General features: G+C 45.7%; 2 protein-coding genes across 2 annotated transcripts in view; one reads left to right on the top strand and one right to left on the bottom strand.

Annotated features, from left to right (window-relative positions):
- Positions 1-2,218: 2,218 nt before the first annotated feature.
- On the top strand, positions 2,219-24,227 carry IDH3A (isocitrate dehydrogenase (NAD(+)) 3 catalytic subunit alpha). Its single transcript, XM_036734871.1, has 11 exons — positions 2,219-2,480; positions 8,083-8,145; positions 10,355-10,438; positions 12,177-12,291; positions 13,688-13,875; positions 14,293-14,426; positions 15,691-15,793; positions 15,881-15,945; positions 16,239-16,323; positions 18,891-19,043; positions 21,173-24,227. Exons 1-11 carry the CDS (start codon positions 2,454-2,456, stop codon positions 21,254-21,256), a joined length of 1,101 nt encoding a protein of 366 aa, XP_036590766.1. The 5' UTR covers positions 2,219-2,453; the 3' UTR covers positions 21,257-24,227.
- Positions 23,878-26,529, bottom strand: part of ACSBG1 (acyl-CoA synthetase bubblegum family member 1) — a 127,378-nt gene continuing 124,726 nt past the window's right edge. The window contains exons 13-14 of the mRNA XM_036736471.1: positions 25,556-25,802; positions 23,878-23,976 (exon numbers count right to left, since the gene is read on the bottom strand). Of these exons, the coding sequence (XP_036592366.1) occupies positions 23,891-23,976; positions 25,556-25,802 (333 nt within the window). The 3' untranslated portion in view covers positions 23,878-23,890. The remainder of the gene's footprint in view (positions 23,977-25,555; positions 25,803-26,529) is intronic.

The raw sequence follows: 26,529 nt of genomic DNA, 5'->3' as shown, positions 1-26,529 counted from the left end.
CTCTAATGCTATTGGGTCAGGCCCCCATTCCAGTTTGTTCTCCCCAGTTCAGACTGCCATTGATTGGGGTCCCAGGTTCATTTCACCAATTAGCCATTTCTTTGCTTTTACAAAGAGATTTTTACTGTGAAGATCTAGGAAGAAGAAAAGTTACAAAACAATCCCCCCTCTTATCCCTGGAGGGCACATTCTCCCCTGTATCACCTTAGTCCCAGGGAAGAGGGTCTCAAATTTAAATTGGGAACGGAAGGAAATAAGAATTTATATATGCTACTTTGTGCCAGGCACTGTGCTAAGCACCTTACAGTTATTATTTAATTTGATCCTCACAACAACCATGTAGTTCTGGCCCCCAATTTACAGTTGGGGAAACTGAGATAGACAAAGGGTCATCCAGCTAAAAAGTAAGGCTGGATTTGAACTCAGTTCTCACTGATGGGAGGCCCAAGGCTTTGTGTACTGGGGTGCCGCCTAATGGCCTAGTTTCTCTAGTTTCTAGCAAGCCTGCACAACATACCGCCCCCAGATTTCTGACTGCTCCAGAAAACCATAGGGTTGCCATTGCTTACTCTCTGCTGTTTGTCACCGACAGGGCAGCAATCAACCACCCTCAGTCTATCTCTAGTCTAGAGATGGCCCAGGATGCATTGGGAAACCCTGGCTCTTTCAGGCTAAGGTCTTTTCAGGTTCTCACTTTGAGTGAGAAAATGCCCATTCAGTGAATAGGCCTCTTTAAGAAGTTAATCAAGGGATGGTCCCTTTAATCAAAACTCAAAAAAAAAAAATCAAACTGGGAAGGGAAGACCCTCAGGGTTCCTGGCCAAGAGAAACAGTTACTATTTAGTAGTAGTCCTGGCGAATATCAGGCCACCGGACCCAGATGGCTGTGGAGTGAGGCTGGTGATCCCTCACTCAAATCAAAGTCAACTGCAAGTCACCGCATCATTTCCCTGATGTCATGGTCCTCTTCCAGAACGAAGGATAAACACAATCTGTAGTCTAACTTTGAGCCTATTTTAATTTTGGCCACTACCTATTGCCAAGTTGGGCATGTCTGCTCCATAGCACTCTCGCCACCAAGTTCATTTCTAGATTTGGCAGAGTCAAGGGATGAAATCATTGTAGCTCCTACTCCACAGCATTCAGTCCATGCCGAGTCCAACTTTGGACTTACTGGCTTCTGACAAATCCCAGCCTGGATTCAGGCTCTAGGACTCCTGGTGGCAGAGTTGCACTGGTAGGGCAGCTGGTTGGCTGGAGTGGTTGGAGTGAGTGCTACTGCAGTCAGGAAGACTTGAGTTCAAATGTGAACTTGGACATTTACTAGCTCTGTGAGCCTGGGCAATTCATGTAACCCTCTGTCTCAGTTTCCTCATCTATAAATTGAGCTGGAAAAAGAAATAACTCCTCTCCAGTACCTGCCAAGAAAACCGCAAATGGGGACGTGAAAAGTTGGACAGGTCTGCAAAAACGGCTGAAACAAGGGCTGCATGAAGTCGTCGACCCCTTTCTCTTCCAGTCACCCAAGTCCTGCGGCAGGACACGAGTCAAGAGGGCTGGTGATGGCTCAGGCTGCGGCAGATGACCGGAAGGTCGGGCTGACTGCCTTCAAGGTCGTCGGAACAATCATTACACATGTTTGGGTGGGCACCTCCAACTCACAGCCGGTCCAAGGCCGCTGGCTGGCCTCTGCTGGGTGAGCTCAGGCAGTGTGAACCGGGTGTGGCCGCCGCTCGTGCTCCGGCTCACTGGAGCCACAGGTGGGGGAGGTGAGAGGTGGACCCCAAAAGGGGATGGGCAGCCCTCATCGCAGAGCGGCTGAACACCCCAACATCGCGTGTACCGCAGGAGCTTGTGGCACTGCCCGGGAATGAACGAGGCTATGAATGAATGAATGAGCGGACCCAGGCGGGTGTCGGGTCTGGAAGTCCGCTTACCAATGGATCTGACAAAACACCCAGGAATGTTCTAAGGTGTGAGAGGGCTTTCAAGGTCAGTTCCTCCATTAGACTTCCGGCAGAGCAGGAGCACCGGGGCAAGGCGCGGCCCGCCCCATCTCTCACCCGGCCTCTGCCTCCTCTCGCTCTTCCTCGCCGCCTCCCTCCTCCTCCCTCCCCTCGAGGCTGCCAGCGTCAACGGACCTGCGCGAGCAACGCTCTTACGTCACCGCCCCCGGAGAGCTGGGATTGGCTGAAGAAAACGTGGCAGCGTGGGAGGAGGGGCAGCCGGTAGACAGGGAGGAGCCAGAGGCGAGATGAGGGGAGGGGAAAGGAAAGGAGGGAAGGGAAGGAGAAGGGATGGAAAAACCTCGGGCTCCGGCTTCCCTCCTTCGGGGGCGGGGCTTCCGGCGGCTGGAACGGGGGGCGGGGCCTGCGAGCGATGCCGGGCCTGGGCTCCGGGACCGAAGGAGTCTGCGCATAGCCACCGCCGCCGGGGTCTGAGGAGCGGACGCGATGGCCGGTCCCGCGTGGATCCCCAAGGTGAGCGCGAAGGGGCCGGGTCTCGGGGGCTGCGTGGAGCGGGCCGCGAGTGCGTGTGGGGCCCCGCCAACCGCCCCCGGCCCTGCCCCGGCTTGCCGCAGCAGGGACGCGGGGAGGCCGGCCCGGGCCCCAGCCCCGACCCCAGCCCTGGCTCTAACCCCCGCCGACCTCCCAGCGCCCCTGCTCGGGCCGGGCCGCCCCTCGGGCACTTCCCCCGCCGCTCCTCGGGCCGTCGCGCTTCCCTCCGGGCGGCCCGCGAGGCCTGGCCCGGCCCAGCCCAGCCCAGGGGCGGCGTCAAGGTCACGGGCGTGCCCGGAGCCCCCGAGGAGCGGCCCGGGCTGCCGCGTGGGTGGGCACGGAGCCTGGGGAGGAGGCAGGACCGAGTCCGGCGTGACCTCCGGGGCCCTGGAGAGCGCTGTCACGCGGGGAGCTGGGCGTGGGCCGCGAAGGGACCCCAGCCTCGCGTACCCGGGGTGCCTTCCGGCACGCCGGGCAGAGGCGCAGCGCGCGGGCTCAGATAGCCGGAGGCTGCCCCCACGAGGCCGGAAGACGGACGGTCAGGCCCCATCTGGAAGACCCGGAGGCTCCCCAGGATGGCCAGGGGCTCTGGGGCCGGCCAGGCTGGACGTCCTTGGGACTTAGGCGTGGAGCAGAAAACTGAGGCTTGGAGATGGGCTGCCACTGGCCCAAGGTCACCCAGCGAGGAAGGGCAGATGCAGACCCAGGCCCTCCGATCCATCAGTCGGGGGGGCAAACGGAGGCCCAGGGTGCCCAGGCCCCAGATCTGGTGTTTGAGCCCGGGTTCTCACCTCGCAGTTCAGCACCCTTTCTGTTGTACTGTGCATACGTAAGGTCACACCAGCAGTCTATAGCTGAGCCGAAATTTGAACCCAGCTCCTCAGATTCCAGCCCCGAAGCTCTGTTCCATTGTGCCTGAGGCCACACCTTATTGAAGGGACTGGAACTAGATGACCTCTAAAGCTCATTTCAGCAAGAAAGCTGCTTTCTTGTGCAAGCTGGCCTCCCGTAGTTCAAGGGCTGGCATAGGGAAAAGGGAATAAACTTGTGCCCAGAAGGCAGAGGTAGGAACATTGGGAGGAGGTTTCAGAGGGGCAGACTGATAGTGCGGTATAGGAGAGAAAGCATCCTGACAATTGGATAGAGCCCAGACCCCTCCAGGTTACAGTAGGATGAGTATAGAGCCTGAGACTAGGGAGCTGATAGGGTCATTGTGCTTTGTCCTGAAATAGAACATGGCTCAGTTGTGGGGACCACTTCTTAAGAAGGACTTGGATAAACTAGTCCAGAGGACTACAGCTGGGATAGTGAGGTGCCTGGAGACCATGTCATCTAAGAACTGGAGAAGAGATAAGAGGCTGTGCAGGGTGGGAGAAGAGAGCACATGATAGCTGTGTTCTGTCATTGGATTGGCTGTTGTAGGGTCTCCTTCTGCCTGGTACCAAAGTACCACCTGAGGGCAGGAAGATAGGAGATAAGAGGCAGCTTTGTATTTCGTGGAAGGAATAACTTCCTAATGATGAGAGCTGATCCAGAGTTGAACGGGCTGTCTTTGGAAGTAGTGGCTTCATTATCCTTGGGGCTCTTCTAGAAGAGGTTGGATGGCCACTTGTTGGGAATACTATCAAGGGGGTTTCCACTCAATAAAGAGGTTAGAACTAGGGCATCTCAGAGAATTCAACTTATCCAGTCCTTTCTGATGTCCTCTTGGAACCCTATCCAGCATGGCCAGCTCAAATTTTTCTGGAAGAAATATGGCTGGAATGGTGATGTCACTTGTCAAGTGAGGGGGGGCATATTGGGAAACCATGACTGAATGGCTGTCACTATTCGGTAGCTTTTCAAAGGGTCTTTACTGCCCCTTGAATTTAGTGTAAATTGTTACCAACAAAGGAGTTAGATCTTCTTAGAGTTCTCTGGCTGAGAGCTGTACCCCCTGGCTACCATATACCTAAAGGTGACCAAATAGTAATATGCATCCTCTTATGTGTTTTCCCATCTTTGTGTAATACATTTCAATTTTCTTGTCAGGGCTTTTTAACCTTAGGCCAGAGTGAAGTATTGGCTTCATACACTGCCCTAGGTCTCCCTGGTCTACAGTGTTTGTCTGTGTCAGTATCCAGGTGGGGGCCTTTTTGTAATTCTGACCTTCAGAGTCACATCAGGGTTTCGTGGGGGCACTTTTGCTGTCAGATTTGGTTTCTCTTAAGTTCTTGCCTTGTCCATTGCATGATCTCTGCCAGAATCTTTTTTCCCCCTTAACCTGAGGACAGCCAAGTACTTTACAAGCATTTTTTCTACTCCTGACTTTGCCCTCGAAGAGATAAGAAAACAGTGAATGCTGGTCATATTTTCCTCCTATAAAAACTGAGGCCTTAGGACAACTTAAGTGTTTTGACCAAGGTCACAAGGTCATTGGTTGGAGAGAACAGACCTCTCATGTTCTGATGGCTACCAAGCCTCCTTCTCTACCATGAGCAGTTATCCCCAAATCACCTGATGTGGGAATTAGAGAGAACATTAGAGTTCGTCTAGTTCAACCCCCTTATTTTTCCAGGTGAGGAAATTGAAGCAAGTCCCGAGAAAGGAGGTGATTAAGGTCACTCAGGTAGTGAGTGGCAGGGTCCAGGACTTGCACTCAGCTCTTAGCTCCAAGTCCAAAGCCAGGTCATTCTTTGTAGGATATTTTGCTGCTTCTCCTGGATCTCTTTGATTGTCACACTTTCTGTGATTGTCAGTTGTGAGAGACAAAAAGAGACTCACGGTTACTCAGGTTGCTTCATAAAACGAGTCATGTTTATTGGCTCTTGGCCTTGCATTTAGGGCAGTGTTACTCTGTCACCCTGAAAAGACCTCTGCTTACTGTGGGGGGTGATTTTAATTGTTTTTGTTGTATTATAGTGATGCTTGCTGCAAGGACAGCAATTTGTGGCATAATCAAATCAAAGTCAGTCCATTAATTAGGAAACTTACCACTTGCTAATGAGAAAGGAATAAGGCATTTACTGTACTGGCAGCAGGGAGAATGGAATTCCAGGCCTGTCTGGGCCTCTCACTAGGCCTCCACTTCCCCTAGTGCTGTTGAAGGAGATAAGGTAATGTCAGGGCCAGCACCAGAATCCTCTTAATTCTTTATACATTTTCTTGTCAGAATCTGATTTAATAGGTAAAGGGAACTCCTGGGGAGAAAGCTCCCTGTAGCAAGGAAGACTGTCAGCAGTTTGGTCAGTTACACTCTTGGAGAACTGCCTTGGGCATGGAGAGCTTGAGTGCCTAGTGGAGGGAAGGTCACTCAGCCAGTGTCCCAGGGCTTCCTGACACCAAGGCCAGCTCTCTGTTCCTACTCACCTCTAGAACTTCTCTCAGGCCTCTACTGTAAACCTTCAGCCATTGTTCAGTACACAAGCCTTAGCATCACACCAAGTGTGTTCACATGGTGGGGGCTAAGGGTGACTAAAAAGAGGGTGGAGATATGGGCCCTGCCTTCAGGGAGCTTCCCTCCAAGTGCTGTCCACGTCTTGCGCAATTGGGCTTGGAAGGGATCTTAGAGATCCAAGCCAGCGCCTTCATTTTACAGCCCTGAACAGCCAAAGGTCACACCTGCCTAGCTCATGGTGGGAGCATGGGCGAAGACTTGGGCCTTGGGATCGTAGTCCTCTGTTCTTTGCTCTTGGTGCCTTCAGAGAGCAGTCTCAATATCCTGACCCAAGATTACAGCTCTTGCTCTACATTTGAAAATACAAATCAGTGAAGGAAATAATTTGTAAGTAGCAGTGTGGATGTGCTTAGTAGAGCTCCCTGTTAGCCAGATGGCTGACTGCTTTACCTCAAGAACTCAATGCCTGCCACTTTTGAAGTTTTGTTCCCTCTCTTACTTTAGAATGGAAAGGAAGAATGTTGCTAAATTGTAAACATCTAAGAGCAGTTATTACTGGTTATCGCAAGGTATCGTATCCATGGGCAGCTTTTAAAACAACCCTGGCTTTTTCTTAGCAATATTAATGTGGTCTGTGTACAGTGAGAACACAGGATGGTTGGGGAGTGTTTTTCCCCAGTGCTCTTTAAAACAATGTTGAAAGAGAAATTCAGCCTACAACCTATGTCCTCACCCTGTGCAGTTATGAGAGTAGCGCCTTGTCAATGCTAGAGTGCCCTTCTTTGATGAATCATAGGATCTCAGGGTCACATGGAACACATGGGAGCTTAGTGCAGTAGAATCTGCCTCTGCCTGAAGACTTCCAGGGATGGGGAATTCAGCACCTTGGAAGACAAACCATTCTACTTTGGGTTAGTTCTAACTAAGCCTCATGAAGTTTGCCTGCATGTCAAGCTCAAAGTCTCTTCCCTCACCCTAGCTCCTTACCTTCACTAGTTCTGGCCTCCGAGGCCAAACAGAATAAGAGTGCCCCCTTGTCCATTCTCGTTTGGTCCCTCTTAGTAGAAATTATGTGTTAGTACTGCAGAAAAAAAAGGTAGGGTGAGCAGAGTCTTTCCCTGGACAGGATGAAATGCAAACCCCCCCAAATCCATATATCAGACACTTGCAGGCAGTTCTTTAAATCTCAGGGAATTGCAGAATTTTCAAGCTGGAAAAGGGACCTTAGAGATTATCTAGTTTAACTCCCTTCTTTTACAGAGGAGGAAACTGAGGTGCCAAAAGGTAAAGGGATTTGCCCAGAGACCCCCAGGTAAACGAGATTCCAGATTCAAACCTAGATCCTTTGCCTCCCAGTCCAGAGCTTTGTGCCCCAAGTTGGCTGCTTTTCTCATCAGTTCTCTTCCCATTGTTAAACTTCACACTTTGGCTCTTTTTTCTAATTATTCTTTATAATACATTCACCTTATCTCTAATCCCATGTGGTTTTGGAGTCAAATCATTTAATAATGATGGCCTTTTGAAAGGTCATTTTCATTCCCTCCTTTAGATAAATACAGAAAAACTGAATGGCATTTAATAAAGTTTCTTAATTCCTGTTGTTATGACATATTATTTCTAAATCCCTAGAAGAAGGTTTAATACTTGCTTTTATTAGCATTTGTGTGTTAACCCCCTTATTTCCCATGGTCTGAAAGTAGACTAGTCCTCCGGGTTCCCTTCCAGCTCTTTATCTGTGTATGGATTTCCATTCAGATGAAAGGAGAGAAATTAGTGGTTTGAGATTATGTATAATTTCCTCCTAATAATCTTTTGATATGGTAACAAGTTGGACAAATAAAATTTATTTAAAGTGTATAATCAGATTTTGAAGATGGGGGATGAAATTATAACCTATTAGTAAAATGTTCCAAAAAGTTCATAAGATGGTTTAGAGATAGGGGACCTCGGGCCATTCTAGGCCTCTCATTTAACATGTAAGGGAGTTGAGGCCCGAGCACTTAAGTAAGTTGTCCCCTGTCCACGGTAACAACACAGGTAACTGGCCGTAGGAGAGGTGGACCTTGAACCTGGTTCCCCGACTCCTGATCCATTGCTCTTATATTTGCATAAATCTTAGCATTATCACCTTGATTCCTTATCTTTGGCATTCTGTGTGTTATTCAGTGCTGGTGTTAACTGACTCTTCTTTTTGGGTGTTAATAATAGGTATCTCGGCTGCTGGGGGCCTTCAGCAACCCAAAACAGGTGACCCGAGGTTTTGCTGGTGGTGTGAGTACCTCTCATATTTTTCCATTTTAGAAGTTTCTCAAGAAAGGTGTTAGCACATTAATTACACAAAACTTAATTTCCATTCATGAAAACCTATAGACAAGCCCACAATTCAGTGGCCGGTGAAATTTGTTTGCTAACTTCATACATGAACCCATCAGGTCAGTTGCACATTTAAAAGAATTCTATTCCAGCTGGCTGAGGGGCCTGTCATACTACAATTTCATGCCAGCCCTGTTTAAAAATAGATGGAAATTCCCCTGGAGCCTGGTAACATGTCACAATTTCATCTCATCTCTGAAAAGCAGTTTCTGTGAAACTAGTGCAAATGGAACAAAAGTTGTTGAGAACCTTCAAATCTGGCTTCACTTTTTTTGAGCTTTCCTAAAAACAGTAGATTTACTTCCCTTTTAGAAAATTCTCTTGCTTTTATAGACCCTGTAGGCTTCTGCTTATTCAGTCTTGATTGCGTATCTTATTAATATTTCTTTTACTTAACTTTAAATCTGCTGTTTTTAGACTTCCCAGCATTAGAGAAACCCTGCATTTTAAAAACTGATTCCACATTTTTAGTCAATCTAAGGTTGTGGGTCAGTGATTCCCTATCTTTTTTTTTAATTCCCTCCTTAAATGCTCTCTTTTGGGTTTCTTAATTCCAGCACTCCCAAATAACATCTCATGGTGTAAAATTTCCATAAAACCCAAGTATTTTAATCTGACACTTTTTCAGCTATGGAAGGGCTCTGACCTTTTCCGTAATCCAGTGACCACCCAATGGAATTTACAGTCAATCAAATGTTATTGGGAGAACAGGAAGGAAGAACCTAAAGGATTCTTAGCTTTCCGCTAGTGCAAAGGTTAAGATTGACTGTTGCTGCCACAGTTGCAAGTACAGCTAAGTTGGTATTTCAAACAGAAACCCTGGAAGATGACATTTTGGGCTTAGCATCTTGAATTACCCAGTCTTCTGTCATTATTGGATGTTTGTGCCGGTGTTTTCCGAATATTCAGTCGTCTCCCTGTTGTGTATCTTGAGTATACGTCTAAAAGAACTATGAGGAGATCTTAGCTTACACAGGCCTCTGCTGGTGGTGTAAGGGGTGATACTGGGAAGGCAGATGTAAGCCGGGAAGAATCGGGAAGAGTCTCATTGGATTAGACTCTGCTGGGCCAGCTCATGGAGCCCAGGCAAGGGGTGGATGCCCCACTTGGGGTGGGTCACTTTGGTACCATCCACTTATAGAGATGAGGAGCTGCTGGATTTCAGCCTCACTTGTTTTATGCCCTTGAGCAGTTTTTTTTTCATTTGTTTAAAATGCCAGCTTCTTGGGTGGAGCCATTGGCATATGGGCATTGCTTTGTGACTCCAGTTGCTGTCTCCTGTTCTAGTAAATAATGTCACAGATGCCACTCTTGGCAATGAAAAATGAGAAGCTCTTTAGCTTGTATCATCTACATCTGTCTATATCAAAGTTTTTCAAACGCTTCTTAGCTAAAATAGCCATTTTTAAAGTAACACTGAGAAATTCCCAGAGCCTCTTTGGTTTTTTTTTCCTGAGTGATTGAGCCTCTCGTTCTCCCTTCAGAGTGTTGTGGTGAACCACATGGTTTACCAAGAAATTTGTCCAAAAACATGTTGGGGTGTCTTTACTTTAAAAGTAAAAGAGTTGGGAAAAGTCAGTGTTAGATTCCTAAAATCATACCAGTTTAACTTCAAATACATTTTTTCAAGTTCTTGAAATTTACCTTCAAAGAAGGCCAGAGAGATCATTTCTGAAACCCTTAGATCTCCTTTCAGTTTTATTATATAGACTAGATATAATCTATCTTTCACCTCATGCTTCCGTAAAGGAAAAGGGTGGCATTGGGAGACTTTTTTGGTAACTTAATTATTGCTTTGCATAAGCATCAGCAGAGTCCTTGTCAAAAAAAAAACAAAACAGTAAAAGTGGGGGCAAGGTTGACTTTAGAGTCTTCTATAGTCTGTCATCCTTGCTGTTTTGATAAATCACTGACAGTTTGAGGGAGTGATGTCTTTTTAAAGTTTAAATTTTACTTTTTGGCCTAAGACCATTCAGTGTCTTTTGGGGGTACTGGTAAAATAGCCTTCACTGGCTCTGATACTCTTATACATTCTTACAGCCTTCATTTTATGTTACACTTTCTTACAGAATCTATTTTGCATTTTCTGATGGTTTTTCACATTTAGGTACAAACAGTGACCTTAATCCCAGGAGATGGTATTGGACCGGAAATCTCAGCTTCTGTTATGAAGATTTTTGATGCTGCCAAAGTATGTGAGCATTTATAGTGATTTAATCATAGTCCATATAAAAACCTTTCCCAGCAAATTGACTGTCATCTATTTTTAGAAGGGTGAATTGAGTGTAGGGATTTTAAGTCTCTTAACATTGGCAGTAAGTGCAAAGTTTACTTTAAAACAAGCTGCACTTGCATCATTTTATAACTAATGCCTCATACATTCATCAACAAGCATTTATTAAGCTCTTAACTGTGTGCCAGGCACTGTGCAAAGACAAAAGTCAAACAGCCCTTGCCCTCTGGTAGCTTACCTTCCAGTGAGGAACTGTGGCATAAAGATAACATTTTGTTGCCTGGCTGGCTGGTGACTACTCTTTGAGTATCCCGGGCATTAATAGAACTCCTGAATGTGTGAGCAGGGTGGGTGGTTTTTTGGTAAGTTTAAGAGATTTAAAAGCTAGCATTTAAAAAAGTCTTGTTCTTTCTCCCACGTGGTGGTATAGTTTCTTGGGGTGGAGTGGCTAGTGCTGAGTCACAATAACATCCCTTATCCATCTTTTGCACAAACCTGGCCCCTAGTATATACATTTGAACATACTGTTTATTTGGGAAATTTTAAGGGCTTATATTCTACTTGCTTTGTAGCTTAATAGTTGCTAATTACAAGTCACTGCTAAGTAAAATGAAATGTAGCAATAAATTCCAGTAAATAGGGGCTGCGATGTCCGTGGCTTCCCTTCTTGGAGCCCTCCTCTGATGTCTGATCATGGTGTATGCTTCTGGGAGCACAAACTCTCAAAGGTTCTTTGAAGCTGCCAAGGCTCCAAGTAGGGCCCAGGCCCTGTCTGGCCCCGTCATCTGAGGACCAGCAGGGCTGAAGAGAGAGGCTCATCCCTAAAGAGGCCCTCCTCCCCTTGGCCACCAATATTATTGGCCACAGTGCTCAGGAAGAGCTTGGAGAGAGTTCAGATTTGGGAAATCTCTGCTCAGTGAATGAAGAACAGCAGCTAAAGGCAGATGAACCCATTTATTTAAACTGTTCACACATAATTACTTTAGTGCTTTTAGCATTAAAACCCACCATAAGGAGACAATAGAGTTGTAAAAAAGAATCGCTGCCTAAATGAAATGGACAGTGTTAGTATCAGGAATTCCATTCTTTGGGGTGAAAGAGAAAATAGAGAATGTGTCTTAACTTTTTCCCTATCTTGCTTAGATCATAAGATGAAAGAGTTAGATCTGAAAGGCACTTCAGAGGTTATCAAATCCAACACCACCTCCCGCATTTTACAGATGAGGGAACTGAGGCCAGGAGAGATTAAGTGACTTATCTAAGACCACACAGGTGGTGAGTGACAGAGCTAGAATTCTCCACATCTCACACTTACATAATACTTCTTGGTTCTGTATCTCCCTGTGCTCCTTCTCCTAAGCTAAATACAGGAATCTCCTTAGATCTTTGTGCAGGGATGGGTAAGAGTAGAGTGGGTATACGGCAGCTGTTAACTGTGGCCTAATCTCCCAAGTGACTGTGGATAATATGACAAGTGTGATAGTGAGCCATCCCCTGGGCCAAGAGCATAGTAAGAGCAGTTGTTATGTGTCAGGAACTGGCTGCTGTGACCTCTTAAATACATAATTTCACATGACCTCCAAGGAGGATAAATGCAGACTCATTTAAGATACCGAAGGATGAAGACATTATAATAACACGTCAGTCTCGGTCAAAAGTATTCCTATTCTACAGTGACATATTCTGTGGTATTTAGGCACCCATTCAGTGGGAAGAGAGGAATGTGTCTGCAATTAAAGGACCTGGAGGAAAGTGGATGATTCCTCCTGAAGCCAAAGAATCGATGGACAAAAACAAGATGGGACTGAAAGGTACGGCTGCGGTCGATGAGAGTAAGGGAGGTGTCTTTAGTTTTGTTATAAGTGGCATAATTTTGGAAATACGTGTGTTTGCATGTGTGTCTATCTGCATTTTACATACATTTTACATAGTTGTATACCGACATTTTATGTATATATTTTCATACATATTTACGTTATTTATATATATATTCTACATATTTCTACATACGTATATATCTATGTGTCTACATATCTATGCCTTCCTGCAAACATGCTCAGATCCTCCCTTGTGCCCTGCTACCCCTTGAGTTTCGATCCAATAGTTCTCTTCCCTTTCTGTGTCAGATTTCTTGAAAGCAAAGAATGACCTTCACTCCCTGCCTCTGTTTCTTCATGAAGCAGAGAAGAAGCTTGGGGTAGTGGGAAGACTCCTGGCCTTAGAGTCAGAGTAGCTTTGGGTTGGAATCCTGCCTCTGATTCTTACTCGTCATGTCATTTACTATGGTAAATCTGCTTCCTTAAACATCCCCTGTGCCATTAAATGGAGCTCGCCTGCTCCACCCCCTGCTCCCCATTCTTCCTCCCAAATTTTTGTGGTACCAGCATAGTTGGCTCACTTATTAGCTAGCGCTGCATAAGCGTTGCTGATGTTTCTGCCAATGCCCAGGCTGGAAGGCCCTGACGTCACGTGAACTCTGCCCATCAGACTTTCCAAATCGAGGCCAGTCCCGTCACCTTATCTCCCCCCTCCATCTCCATCCAGCATCTTGCCTATCCATTTTTTGTGCTCTGCTGTCACGCTGTTGCTGGCTTGAGAGTCCGTGGGCCTGCGTGCCGACCGCAGTGGCATTGCTTACTTCTCAGCGGAGCATCGTCACCGATGTTACAGGATTTTGCTTTCCGTGTTTGTGCAGTTCTTTTTTTTCTCACTAAACATATTAAAGGGTAACTAACTTCAAATTCCAGTGTGTCTTTTGGCCGTATTTTATTTTTGTTATCTTGCCAATATTCCTCATACAGGCTTTAAGATTTACATTGCTTTCCTCATACCCTTCTTGCAGAGCAGGGAGCATGTAGGGAGCGTTAACTCCATTTTCTAGTTTAGAAACTTGTTCAGGAAAGCTGGGTGCCTCGCCTGGGGGCCAGTGGATTTTTAGCATCATGAGACAAAATACTGAAATATCACAAGGAAGATAAATAACTCATTTATTTCCCCAAATTAAGTATCAGTATATTGTGCTTCCCGGAAGTCAGTGGAAGAGTGTGGGTGAGCTGTGTGCTTACAGGCAGCTCTGAACTGGAGCTGGAAACACAGGCAGGAGGGAGAACACAAGCTCTCACCAGTTACTGGAGACAAGGGCTGTCACCCTTTCTTTGATTTTGTTCTTAACTAGTTTGTCATTGAAGAATTCTTCATTTATTCCAGGCCCCTTAAAGACACCGATAGCAGCTGGACATCCTTCTATGAATCTACTGCTTCGTAAAACGTTTGACCTTTATGCAAACGTGCGTCCGTGTGTCTCCATTGAAGGCTACAAAACCCCTTACACGGATGTAAATATTGTCACGATCCGGGAGAACACCGAAGGTGAATACAGCGGCATTGAGCACGTGGTACGTGTGCTTCTGATACTCTGTCAGGAGGTAGGCTTGCCGGTCTCAGCATAGGCTTCTTTTTCTTGTGCTTACATCAGTTGTACAAGCTCGAAGTTAGTGTTCGTGAACAAGGATCGCAGGATCAGTCAATTGTGGTGGCCAGGGTGTATAGTGATTGGATAGAAATAAGCCTGAGAGCTCAGAGGTCCTGGTTCCAGTTTTGCCTCTAAAGGTTATTAGTGATGTTACAGAGAAGGTACCAGTCTCCCTCTACTGTTGAGACCTCGGGGCCAGTGCCTGTGAAATGTGGAGCTAGAGCTCAGAGTGTGGAACCTCAGAAATTCTCCATCCCACCCTGTCTTTTGCGTGAGAAAATGGAATTGTGAGAAGCAGTTTGCCTTCTCTTCGGTGCTGAGACCATTTGTCTTTTGTCAGATCGTCGATGGTGTCGTACAGAGTATCAAGCTCATCACTGAAGAAGCGAGCAAACGTATTGCCGAATTTGCCTTCGAGTATGCCAGGAACAATCACCGTAGCAACGTGACTGCTGTGCACAAAGCAAATATCATGTACGTGATCTGGGCGCTCGGGCTGGATCCAGGTTGGAAACGGGTTTTGGAGAACATCTGGATTTGCTAAGAGCTCTGAAAAATGGAACTTGGGTGTTGTCTTAAGGGTGCAAGCTCTGAACAGTTATTTCTTCTGCTGGAGTCTCTTGATACAGTTTAATGGAATAATACTAGTTTATGGCAGGATGGTGATCATAAGTCCATCATCACTTTGCTCTTGTATGATGCTGGCCTGTTTCCAAAGTGCTTTGACGTACGTTGGCTCATTGAAACCTCCTGATAGTCCTTTGAAGGAGGTCAGTAGAACAAGTCTTATTCACCCCATTTTACAAATGAGGAAACTGTTGTAGCAAAGGGGGAGTTAAAGTACTGGGGCCTGTGCTAGCTGGAGGGTGTGAGGCTGCAGAGCTAAGTCAGGGCAGAGGAGGAGACTCACGGGCCCTTGGATTTAGTCTCTGGTCATGGAGTCCAGCCTCCTCCTTTACAGGTAAGGAAAGGCATTGCCCAGGCCATTCAGGTAATTAAGTGGCAGCCAGGTCATCTTCTCCAATCCCACTTGGCTTTGCTGCTGCCATTATTTGCAGAAACCCTTAGAGAATTGAAGAGCTAACAGTATTTTGAAGGTCAAACGGTTACTCATCTAAAGCACAGTGTAATTTCTATTTTAAAGAGTGGGCTGAGCAGCGTGGTCTCTACCATGCAGTCACCCCCCAGGAGAACCAGGGGAGCTGCTTCCTTATTCTGGCTTTTCCTACTAGCTGCTTTCTAGCCATATTAACTGAAGTATAAATCAAGCCCAATCCTCTGGCCCCCTAAAAACTGTCTCCCAAATGTGTAAAAGATTCCTTTTCCTAACCAAGAAAACTTGCAAGTATGTCAAATCTAAAACTTTATAATCAGTGACTTTTCAAGGCCATTTTAGTATTGTCAGAATGTTCTAACATTTGATGCCTCTTAGACTTTGGAGGGTAATAGTGCATAAATCAGATTCATCTTCTTCTGGCTTTTAATACTTGGGATCTCCCTGGGCATTGTGTCTCCTCCTCTGGCTTCTGTCTCCCCTCCCCTTCTCCACCGCCTGTGAGCCATGGCATGTCTGGCTTAGCCTATGTTCCATCAAATACCTAAAACAGATTTAAATTCTAACTGAAACCAGCGAAGTCGGCTTCCAACATTTATGCCTTGATATGCTTGGCTTTTATACTTAAATCATTTGCTCTCTCTAAGGCTTTGCTTTCAACAATTTTTATTTGATTAACTACAGGCGAATGTCAGATGGGCTTTTTCTCCAAAAGTGCAGGGAAGTTGCAGAAAACTGTAAAGATATTAAATTTAATGAGATGTACCTTGATACAGTATGTTTGAATGTAAGTATATACTAAGAATTATGCCTGGGGGTTTTGTGGCAGAGAATGCTTGCTTTCTACAATCCACAAATGTGCTGCTCTTTCTAGATGGTACAAGATCCGTCTCAGTTTGATGTTCTTGTGATGCCAAACTTGTATGGGGACATCCTTAGGTAAGTCTGTCTCTATCCTAGCTCCATTGATAAAGGAATACCCTGAGAGTAATCCTCTCCAGTTGTAACCTACCAGCTTCCATAGGTTGTGTGCAAAATTACACACAATAACATTAAGAAGGCACAGTCCAGATTCTGAAAAAGCACATGGAAGAGTCCATCACTGAGTGTTAAAAGAAGATTTGGGGCCTGGGATCTCCCTGCCCATTCAGCAGCTTAATTGGCCTTGGGCCTGATGCACCCCTTTGAGTGTTTCCTGTTTTGGAAGTTTATTCGAGAATTCTCTTTTTCAGTGATTTATGTGCTGGCCTGATAGGGGGTCTTGGTGTCACACCGAGTGGAAACATTGGCGCTAATGGAATTGCAATCTTTGAATCGGTAAGGATCTCTGAAACTTCGTTGTGACTTCTAGGCTAAAATTGCCCACTGACTCAGGGGATGTTCAGAACATTCTTTGTACTCCTATGAGGAGTGCTGAATCTGTTTGCTGAAAAGAAGCCACTTAGGAAAATGACATGTTTGGTTTTTGCATTTGATCTTGGCTTTATTTGCTATTTTATGAGTGACCTTGTTATATGGGGGAAAATCTGGGTTGATTTTCATCTTTGGAAAAGGTGTTTTTAGTGATTAGACTTTGGATAGGCCTTTTTCTCCCTGGTGTGCTGACCTTAGGTCACATGAGGCCTTATTCCCAAGAAGGTGGTATGCAGCCATCTGATAGTTGTGCAGGACTGTGAGGCTTACAAAGCGCCCCAGCCCAGTGGATCTTCACAGTGACCCTTGGAGGCAGGTGCAGTTTTTATTCTCTTTTAAATATATTTTTATTGTTCTCTTTTGTTCTTTATATCCTCAGAATTTCCCCCAGTATTCCTCTCCCTCACGGACAGCCAACCCATGTAACATTTTTTTTTAAAGAAAAAAAGAAAATCAGCAAATTTTATCAGTAACTCAAAAAAACCTGCAAATAAATGCAAAATACCAGACTGGTGGATGCCCCTCCCCGCCACTTCTACAAAGAAGGGGGTTGGGGGTGTCTTCTCATTTCTCTTCTTTGGGGCTACGCGGAGTCTATAATTTTGCAGCGTTCACTTTTGATAGGTTCTCTGACAGTGTTGTAGTGGGTGTGTCTTTGGTTTGCTCTGCATCAGTTTGTACAGCTCTTTCCACGCTTCTCTTTATCATGTGCATCTGCTCATTTGATCTGGCACGGTCATAGTCCCTGACATTCATGTGCCACACTTGATTTAGCCATTCCCCGTGGCTGGGCATCACTTTATTTCCATTGCTTGGGCTGCCACAAAAAGTGCTGCTACAGATGTTTTGGTGCTTATGGCAACTTTGGTCTCGTTCAGTGACCTCCGTGGGGTAAAGTCTAGTAGGACACTCGCTGGGTCAGAAGGTGGCGACACTTTATTTGCATAATTCCAAATTCTTTTCCAGAATGGTTGTACGGATTCACAGCTCTACCAACCATGCACCAGAGTGCTTGTCTTTGCACAGCCCGAGATAGATATTATTATTGAGCCACTGGGGGCTGAGAGCAAGAGGTGAATGATTCAATGTCAACCACATGTCAAGTGAGAGAATCTACCATCTTAGGACCTTAGCCTGGGAATTCCCACCCATCCAATCCCTGGTAGGGCAGCCCTGCCTGGGCAGGGTTGAAAGGCACCTTAGTCTAACTTACTCATTTTACGTATGAAGAAACTGATGCCCCCCAGAGGTGGTGATGTTCCCATCATCACACCCATATTTAAAGGGTGAGCCATGGTTTTAACCGAGATCTTCTTGACTATGGAATATTGTGTTGAGTTCTTGGTGCCATCTTTTAGGAAAGGGTATTAATGAACTAAATGAAAGTGTTCCAAGGAGGGCAACCAAGATGGTCAAGATGGTGGAGTGATTTGAGTTTACTTTGGGTGAGTGTTGGTTGATGTTTATATTGGAGGGGAGGTGGGAGTGGAAGGTTGGATAGTTTTGAATCATTCAGCAAGCATGTATTGAACCCTCTTGTGTGCTAGGCACTAGCTAACTGCTGGGGATACAAAGAATGAAACTTCAGATAATTTGAAAGGCTTTCACATGGAAGAGGGTTTAACCTTGTTTTTCTGGGCCCCAGACGATGGATGCCAGATGCAAAAGGGCAATGTTAGGCTTGGTGACAGGAGAGAAGACTTTGCAGCACTTGGGGGCTTATCCAGAAGTGGGACAGGCTGCCTCGGGAGTCAGAGGGTTGCTCCTCCTCAGAGCTCCTTGGGTCCCCTGGTTGGGGATGTGGTCAAGGGGATTGTTGGTCAGCTGCAGGTTAGGCCAGATGGTGGCTGCAGAGGTCCCTGGCACCTCTGAAGTTTTGGGGCTCCACATTCAGAGCCCTTGATGTATGAGGAGCTACAGTGCCTTTTGCTGTTTGCTGTTGATAACAAAGACCTGCATCTTCATTGTGTGCACATGCCCTGCGTTGATACAGATCATCACACCTTCAGGTCATGGCCAGAAAGAATCCATGCCCTGGTGGCCCCCCGCTTCTTTTGGCAGCAAGCCTCTTGGCATCTTGGTCAGGCCAGACCTCGACTGTGCACACACACAATGTTTCCAGGGCCATCCTTGAAGTCTTTTCAGCTGCGCTGGACCCCAGAACCTGATGAGGCTCGTGCTGTCCCTTGCCTGACCATTAGAGCGGGCCTTAGGGTTTGCAGAACGTGCTGTTATCGTCACTATTTTACAGATGAAAATGAACCTGAGAGCCATTACTCACCCATGACCATTGGACTGTGAAAGCCTTGGGTTTCTGACTCTAGGCCCAATCCTTTCTTTCCAATGTTGTGCTGATTCTTCCCAAGGGAAGGGTGATTGTCCCTTCAACATCCCTTCCTGTGTCTTACAGCTTTGGTGGATATTGGGTTGTTCACAATTTTCCAAGGATCAGTAGTTTCCTTTGTTGGCAGGTTCACGGAACAGCCCCAGACATTGCTGGGAAGGACATGGCCAATCCCACTGCCCTGCTTCTGAGTGCTGTAATGATGCTTCGGCACATGGGGATGCATGACTACGCAGCGAAGATCGAGACGGCCTGCTTTGCGACAATTAAAGATGGAAAGGTATGTTCTTGATCAGGGCAGCATCCAGCTCATTGCCTCTCACCCACTCATACCTTACCAGAGGCGGACTGTATCTGAGCCGAGTTAGCGTGTGATACTGGTGCCACATGGACAGGGGTCTGTGGGTGGATTTCAGGGAGTCCATAAACTTGGCTGGGAAAAAGTGGGCACGTTTATGTTGCTGACCTCTATCAGAAATTTGGCGTTCCTTCAATCATTTAAAAACGTGGTTCTAAGAAAGGGTGCTTAGGGTTTGCCAGGCTTCTCCATGGGTGCAGGACACAGTCAAGTTTAGGAGTCCCTGATATGGTATGTGTCCTGAACGCCAGAGGGTGTGGGCTTTCCCTTGGCCCTTTCTCCCTCCTCTTAGGGGAGCTGCTTACTTGCCTGGATTCCCAGTAGAGAGACACAATTTAGAAAATATTCATCCCTTACTCATTATCAGTTGTGATGGACCATGAGATACCTCCTTGAGAACTGAATTGTGGGTGGCTGAGGACAAAGGACAGACAGAAAGCTGCAGCCTCTCTCTGGGTGTGAGCGAGCTCGCCTCTTGCTTCCCAGTCTTGGTATGCATTTCAGCAGCCATTCCATTCCAAATGTCTACCACTCAAGTATTAACATTCATCTTAATGCTTTGTGAATGCCCTTTGTTAAGTAGCAAAAATATCTACAGTTGCAAACATCATTTAGGGAAAGGTTGAAACCATGGCTAACACGGATTTAAATTTTGTTCAGTGTGAAGAGTTTTCATTTCTTGTCTGTAGTCCCGGGTTCAGTGATTTAGAGCTAAAATGGATCTGAGAGGGCAAGTAGTTAGCTCAGCTTCTTCAGTTTGAGAAGCAGAAACCGTTAAGGCAAAAGTGCAGGAAGGTTTGGCTTTGGAGATTACTCCGGACTGCTCTGGGCCAGCCATGTACCTGGAGGCTTGGTCACCTCCTCCATGGCCTCTAGGCTTCCATCTAGCTCTGCTCCATCGATGGTCTATGGATCCTTTTATAGATTGGGAAACTGGAACACAGAGAAGTTAAACATGGCTTCCTCTGAGAGCTGTGGAGAGGGAAGTGGTGTTCCCTCAGTGTGCAGCTTCTTCCCAGACCTTTTTATCCCACCTGTTCCTCATTCATGTCCATGGAGGGACTGTCATTCCCTTCCCCACCCCCTTTTCTTCTCTCCTCTCTTCCCCCTATCCCCCAGCCCTTCCTGGAGACCCTGGACTTAGCAAAGCAATGGAGCTCTCCCTGGCACGCATGCCTTGCCCACCTTGTCTTCATTTAGGAGAACGAGGATGAGGATGGCCAAGCCATTGTTACTTGTGTGTTGCAGGCTGAGTCAATTCATTTTTAAGCACCTGCTCTGTGCCAGGCACTTTGCTTAAACACCAGTGACCAAAAACAAAGCAGAGTTTACCTGCAGACTGGTGTCCCTTGTGGCATTTGTAGTGTGGATTCTGTCAAGCTCATGCCCTTGTTGGATTCATCTGAGCTGCCAGAGTTATTGCAACTTAAAGTCCACAAAGAGGGATTCCTGATGTGCCCTTGAAGCCCATGTGGCCTGTGAGCCCACATGCAGCCTTCCTGACCCAGGGCACAACTAGATGGAGATTTTTCATGAAAATATATTTTCTACCTAATTAGTGAACATACCAGTGGGGCTTAATGCTAGCCTGCTGCTAGTGTTGCCTTCTTTAGCCTCTAGGTATCAGTTTTGAATTTGTGGTCGAAGCTCAGTCTAATGATGTAATTAAATTCAAATGGCCCATATTGAAAAACCTTGGAGCCCCGGCTACTTGGACTTCCTTTCGTGTAAACTTCCTTTCTTACCAAGTGTTCATTGAGTCCCTGGCTGCTGTGCCCAGAGTAAAGTTTTTAAAAACCCTCACGTTGATGTGTGACAACTCTATGCTTTTAAAAGATTGTTCACATCCATAAATTCCTTCTTGTTCCTTACAAGCATCCCGTGAGGTCAGTGTGGTCCCCTCCCATGGGGAAAGGGAGATAGATGAGGTGGTGCCTTGCCCACATGGAATCCTTTTTGTTCTGATTGAGAGTTTACTAGAGTCACAGAGTTGTGATGTGGGTGGGGAGTGTACCTAGGCACATCTAATTTTCATTTTTCCTTTCTCTCAGAGCTTGACAAAAGATTTGGGAGGAAACGCCAAGTGCTCAGACTTCACGGATGAGATCTGCCGCCGAGTAAAAGACTTAGATTAAAGAAGGCTTCTCCCGATAGGCACTTTGTGGCAGTCACTCCTAATGGACACAATAGAGGAAAACCTATTGTAGACCATCTACCATCCATGTACATTGGGCTTGCATATTTCTTGACAGAGCAAACATTCTAAATCAGACCTTTTCTTAATACATTCTGTGCCCAGGGATGCAAGTGACCCTCTGCTGCCTGCTTCCAATGGACTTTTTTCGATGCATTGTTTTATTTATTAAATGTCTCTCTCTGGTGAAAATGTTTTATATATTGTAAGGATGGATTCCTGTCCCGTCATTTCCCATTGTTAACCATTTTACACTTCATTTAGAACAGCTTTTTTCCTCAACTGAAAGACCTGCTGTAAATATCAAGATGCTGAATTAACAGGAGAAACAGCTAACTTTTTAAAGAAAAGCCCTATTTTCCTTGGAGCATGTAAAGTATAATGGGAAAAAAACCAGGATACTAACATAGCACAATTTGACATTCTTATAAAAATAAATGGGTATAAGAGGAATTTACTTGGAGAGTCACATCAAAGAGGGTACAGAAGGTATGTTTAAAGTTGTGTAGTGAGCTAAGAAATAAAGAGATTTGCTCTCCAAAAGATTTATTGTATGCATGAATAAAGATTGCAAACCCGAGATATATTTAATCAGAGATGTATTTTTTGTCTACAATAACTAGATAATCTATGGACGACAGATAGCATTCTAATCCAACACATTGTGCATGGAGGTATTTTTGTTAAGATCGTTTAATATTTCTTTGCTTATAGTAGTGCTTTCAGTGAAGAAAAAGGGATGACAGTTCGCGGAATCAAAGGTTTATTGTACATTTTGAGTGAGTAAAGCTTTCTGCATAGCTGTACTAAAGCCTTGGCAGTCCTTGCTGCAGAGCTGTCACTGTATTGGATGTGTTGTGTGACCTGTGTCTGTGACTGCCATCCCGTTAGTGAGGCAGCTGTCCCAGCTGGAGGAGGCACTGCTCCTGCTCTGGTGCCATCCACGAGGGAATAGGCAGCTTGCAGGCCACATTTAGGAGCCCAGGAAGTTCACTCCTAGATTTGAGCATCTGTTCATACTCCTACAAGGAACACCAAGTTGTTTCCTTCCCTGAACAAATAACAAAAAACCTCGCCTGCCTGCAGCATAAGCTGGAGTGGTCACACACCAACTAGCAAAGGCTTCCCTCGTGTCCCTTGTCCCATTTCCTGTTAAGCTTCCTGAGGCTCAGGGGCTTCAATTGGTTGGGGAGTGGGGAGGAGCGATTTTCAGTCATCCAACATTCAGTTCCTTTGTTAGGTGAATCCTCCTTGCTGCATTTTGCCTGGGCCTGTAGCTGACCAGTTCCTCTCACAGCTCCATGAACCTGTGGGAGCAAGATGGCAGCTATTTCTTGTCATTCCCTCCGTCAAAGTGATTGTGTCTGCATCTCTCCTGAGTCCTGCCACGAGGGGAAGGGACTCCCTTAAGCTCCTGACTAGGGCTTCAGCTTGCTCAAGATGGACTTGTTTTATTTATCATGCTGCTGCTGTGTTTTTGTTGGATTGTGCTAGCTATGAGAGTGCCTGTTGGCTTCAAACATAGCAAAGTAATAAAAGATTTTAAAAACCGGTTAAAGACATGTAGAATTTGTCTGCATGTGTTCCCTGTGAAGATGAATTGTTTTTCTAGCACTTAAGTCCTTTGGGCCTAGCTTGTTCCTAATATCTGCGTAACTAGTGTTTGAGAGTCAGCATTAGAGAGGTGACTCAACCAGTTAACTGGACCATACTTTTTATATGTCCTATTTATATTTTCTGCACTAGCTACCTGTGTTGAATCGAACAGTGGGTAGCAAGGTCATTACTGTTTTTCTCCCTGTTCTTTGGAAGTTATGTACGTTATGTAAAATTTTTCAGATATCCAAGCAAAATGTAATTTCAGTAGTTTTGAAAATGCATAGCATTCTGTCTGGCAGATAATCCTTTTAGAAATACAGAGGAGCCCATGTGAAGGATGGGAAGGCTAGATTAGCTGTTATTTGCCAACTGTGAATGCATTCAGATACTTAGTCCCCTTGAAAGCTTTGTTTAGTGTTCAAATTGTACATTTATTTAATTATGACCATTAGGAGATGTCCTCAGCTTCATTAAGTGCTAGGTCGTAGGCAAGAGCCATAACCATGGTAACACCAGTCTTTGATTCAGATCAAGTGCAGGCAGAAAGCCATTAAGCCAATCTACTCTCCTTGACGTTCCATGTGTTAGTCCTAAGTCACTTCCACAACAGGACAGACAATTTGCCTTTCCTCTACCTGCTATCTTGATTTGCAGCTTTTCAAATCTAACAGGAATCAGAGCCAGGAAGATTATCAGGAAGATGGAGGGGTTATGCTGGGTGCATTTGTTATGTATAACAGATATAATCATACAGAATTCAAACTAAGTATCTACAAGTGAAAGCTTGCCCCCTTATGGTGTTCAGCTGCAGAGGTACATATGTTCTGACAGCTGTGGCTAGCCTGGATCTCCATCATTCCTGGAGTTCTAACAGATTGGTTGGAAATTCTTTTTGTGCCCGTTTTAAGATGATGTGATTCTCAGGGGAGAAGAACCCAAAGCATCTGTTCAGTAGAGACTAGAAAAGAGCTCCTGATTAATTGTTTGGTTCTTTGTAAAATGATTCAATCTCTTCTTTGTACTTTTCAAGAACTGCTAAGCGCTTCAGTTTCATTGTAGGACCTGAAAGACAAATCAAAACAAGCACTTTAGCCCCAAATGCCAAAGAAAAGGTGACTTTTAACCACAGCAGCAGAGTGACGTGATAGGCAGTAACCAGAGGACCCCGAGCTGTCCAACAAGGACAGGATGGGACAGAGGCATGTGATGGAAGTTAGGAGCAGAGCAAGGATGCTTTTCCAACTGGAACCAAATGGCTTTTACATGATGTAGAGACAAAACAAAATAAATATGCATCTGGCATTGTGATGTCAGTTTGTCTTAAAGCCTCCTGTGTTTATGCTGGGAAAATCTGGAATCGAGTGGAGCTCCCTTGGTGTTCTGGGCCTCACAAAAATTCATTTCCTCATCTATAACCCTCAGATGGGAAGGAGGGAGGGGTGGACTAGTGGATAATCACAGTTCCGACCAGGGTTTGGGGAAGATCAAATTAAATAAGTTAATACATGTAAAGTGCTTTGTATAAATGGTAGCTATTATTATTGTAGACTTTAGAGCAGAGAAGGAAATAAATGGGTCCAGGAAGGGGGCTAACTTGTCCAAGGTCTCATAGTAAGTAGCAAAGCTGGGTTTCACACTCGAGCCTCCTGACTCCAAATCCAGCACTCCTGGCCATTTATTCTCCCTAATACTGTGAAGTACATGAAAACTGGGCTTGGAGGCAACCACTGAATCAAGATCTCAGCTGGGGCTAGACTCAGGGTCTCATCAAGGTCCTTTCTACTTATTTTCATTTCATTTCTCTGACTTTGAAGGCAGAGTCAAGTCATGTAATATATTGGACTGAGCTGGTTTAGGAGTTAGAAGGACCTGGATTTGAATCCTGGATCTGACACCCATTGGGTGACCTTGAGCAAGTCACTTCTCTCTGAGCCTCAGTTTCCTCATCTGTGGAAAAGTAACAATAAACGTTGCAATGCCTGTATATCGGGGAGGTCGTAAGGAAAACATTTCATAAGGCTTAAAGTGCCATGGAAATAGGAGCTGTTGTTATTGAAGGGAATCCCAGGAGCCCAGGTTTAATTCAGTCTGGTCAGAAACACAAACAGGGCTCAGGCTGGACATTAGGGAGTTGCGCAGAACGCTGTCTCCTGGTGTTCTTGTTTATATCAGACAATGCAGGAGCGGCAGACAGTTCTTCCTCTTCATCCAGTCTTTCAGTGAATGTAAAAAGCTGTCACTGAGGGTTATATGCCCACTAGACTGAACTAGGATTTGCGCTACCAGAATCCTGGGCTCCAAAAACAACTTGACCTTGTCCTGAAGTTATGAAATTTTATAGGGATAAATGCAAAATTGTACCTTTGGGTTAAAAAAATCTACTTCATAGATCCAAGATGGAGGGAGATGGAAGGAAGCAATTTAGGAAAAGATCTTGGGGTGTTAGTTGCAGGCTTGCCAGCGCCACAGAAGTCACCATTGTGATATAGCAGGCAGTGTAGGAAGGCAGGGTCAAAGGTGCTGCTCCTAAAGTTCATTCTTGCTTACGTCGACCAAACTTGGCCTTCTTTCCAACAGCCCTGCTTAATAGCCTTCCCCAGGCCTAATGGCCGCAGCATAGCACTGCAAAGAGAGAACTTACCAAATTCTCCCCCAGAAATGGAAAAATCCCTTTCCAGGAGGGCCCACTTCTGGATGCGGTAAGGCTGAGCAGCAGCTTTCTCGTTGACTCTCTGGACGCCTTCTTCAATTGCCTGGTAAATGGCCTCATCTTTCCTGCCCACTATCTCAGACACTCTGATGGCTTTGCTGCCAACCTTCTGGCAGAACTCCAGGGCTTCATCGGTGAGATAGTCCGTCGGATCTGAGGTTTCTGGATCTAGAGTGCACTGAAGTGCCAGTGATTGAAAGGTGAGTACCAAGATATGCACGGAAACCCCCAGACCCAATGATGTCAACAAGCTCCTTGCTACTCTGAATAATAATGAAATGAAAGAAGATGGGACTCTGGAACACTGGCCCTGGATCCCCCAAATTTCCAGGCTAGATATCTTGGGATTAGTATAAATATATGTAGTGGAAAGAGTAAAGGGCTGGGAACCAGGAGACCTGGGTTCTAACCCTGGCTCTACTCTCATGCGTAGAGTCATCTACACTAACTTCTGTGACTTTATCCAAGTTTCAGCCTCAGTTTCATCTTCTGTAAAATTAAGGGATTGAGCCAGATGAAGTATCTTAAACAAAGTGGAAAGAGAGTCGGGCTTGGGAATTAGGACATCTGGGGCTTGCATCCTAGCAATGTAGCTTCCTAGCCGCATGTCCCCGGGCAAGACCCATCACCTCTCTGGAGCTCAGTTTCCCATTCTGAAAATAGGAATAATAACCTACCTTACTAGCCTGTTGGAAAATGAAATAATAGCTGTAAAGTTCTTCGTAGGTATAAAATGCTTTGGTAACAACTGACATTTATATTGCACTGAGGTTTGCTAGGCCTTGCAACTATTATCCCCCTGGATGGTTCCAACAACCCTGTGAGGTAGATAGCATTCCCGTTTTACATAGTGCTTTTAAGACTGTAAATTTCACAGGAGGTGCTGGCCTACATCAGCTGAGGGG

This window comes from Trichosurus vulpecula, chromosome 8 (assembly GCF_011100635.1).
Source record: "Trichosurus vulpecula isolate mTriVul1 chromosome 8, mTriVul1.pri, whole genome shotgun sequence".
Taxonomy (NCBI): Eukaryota; Metazoa; Chordata; class Mammalia; order Diprotodontia; family Phalangeridae; genus Trichosurus; species Trichosurus vulpecula.
Note: the sequence above shows the minus strand (reverse complement) of the source record. Positions and strands in the feature narration are given on the sequence as shown.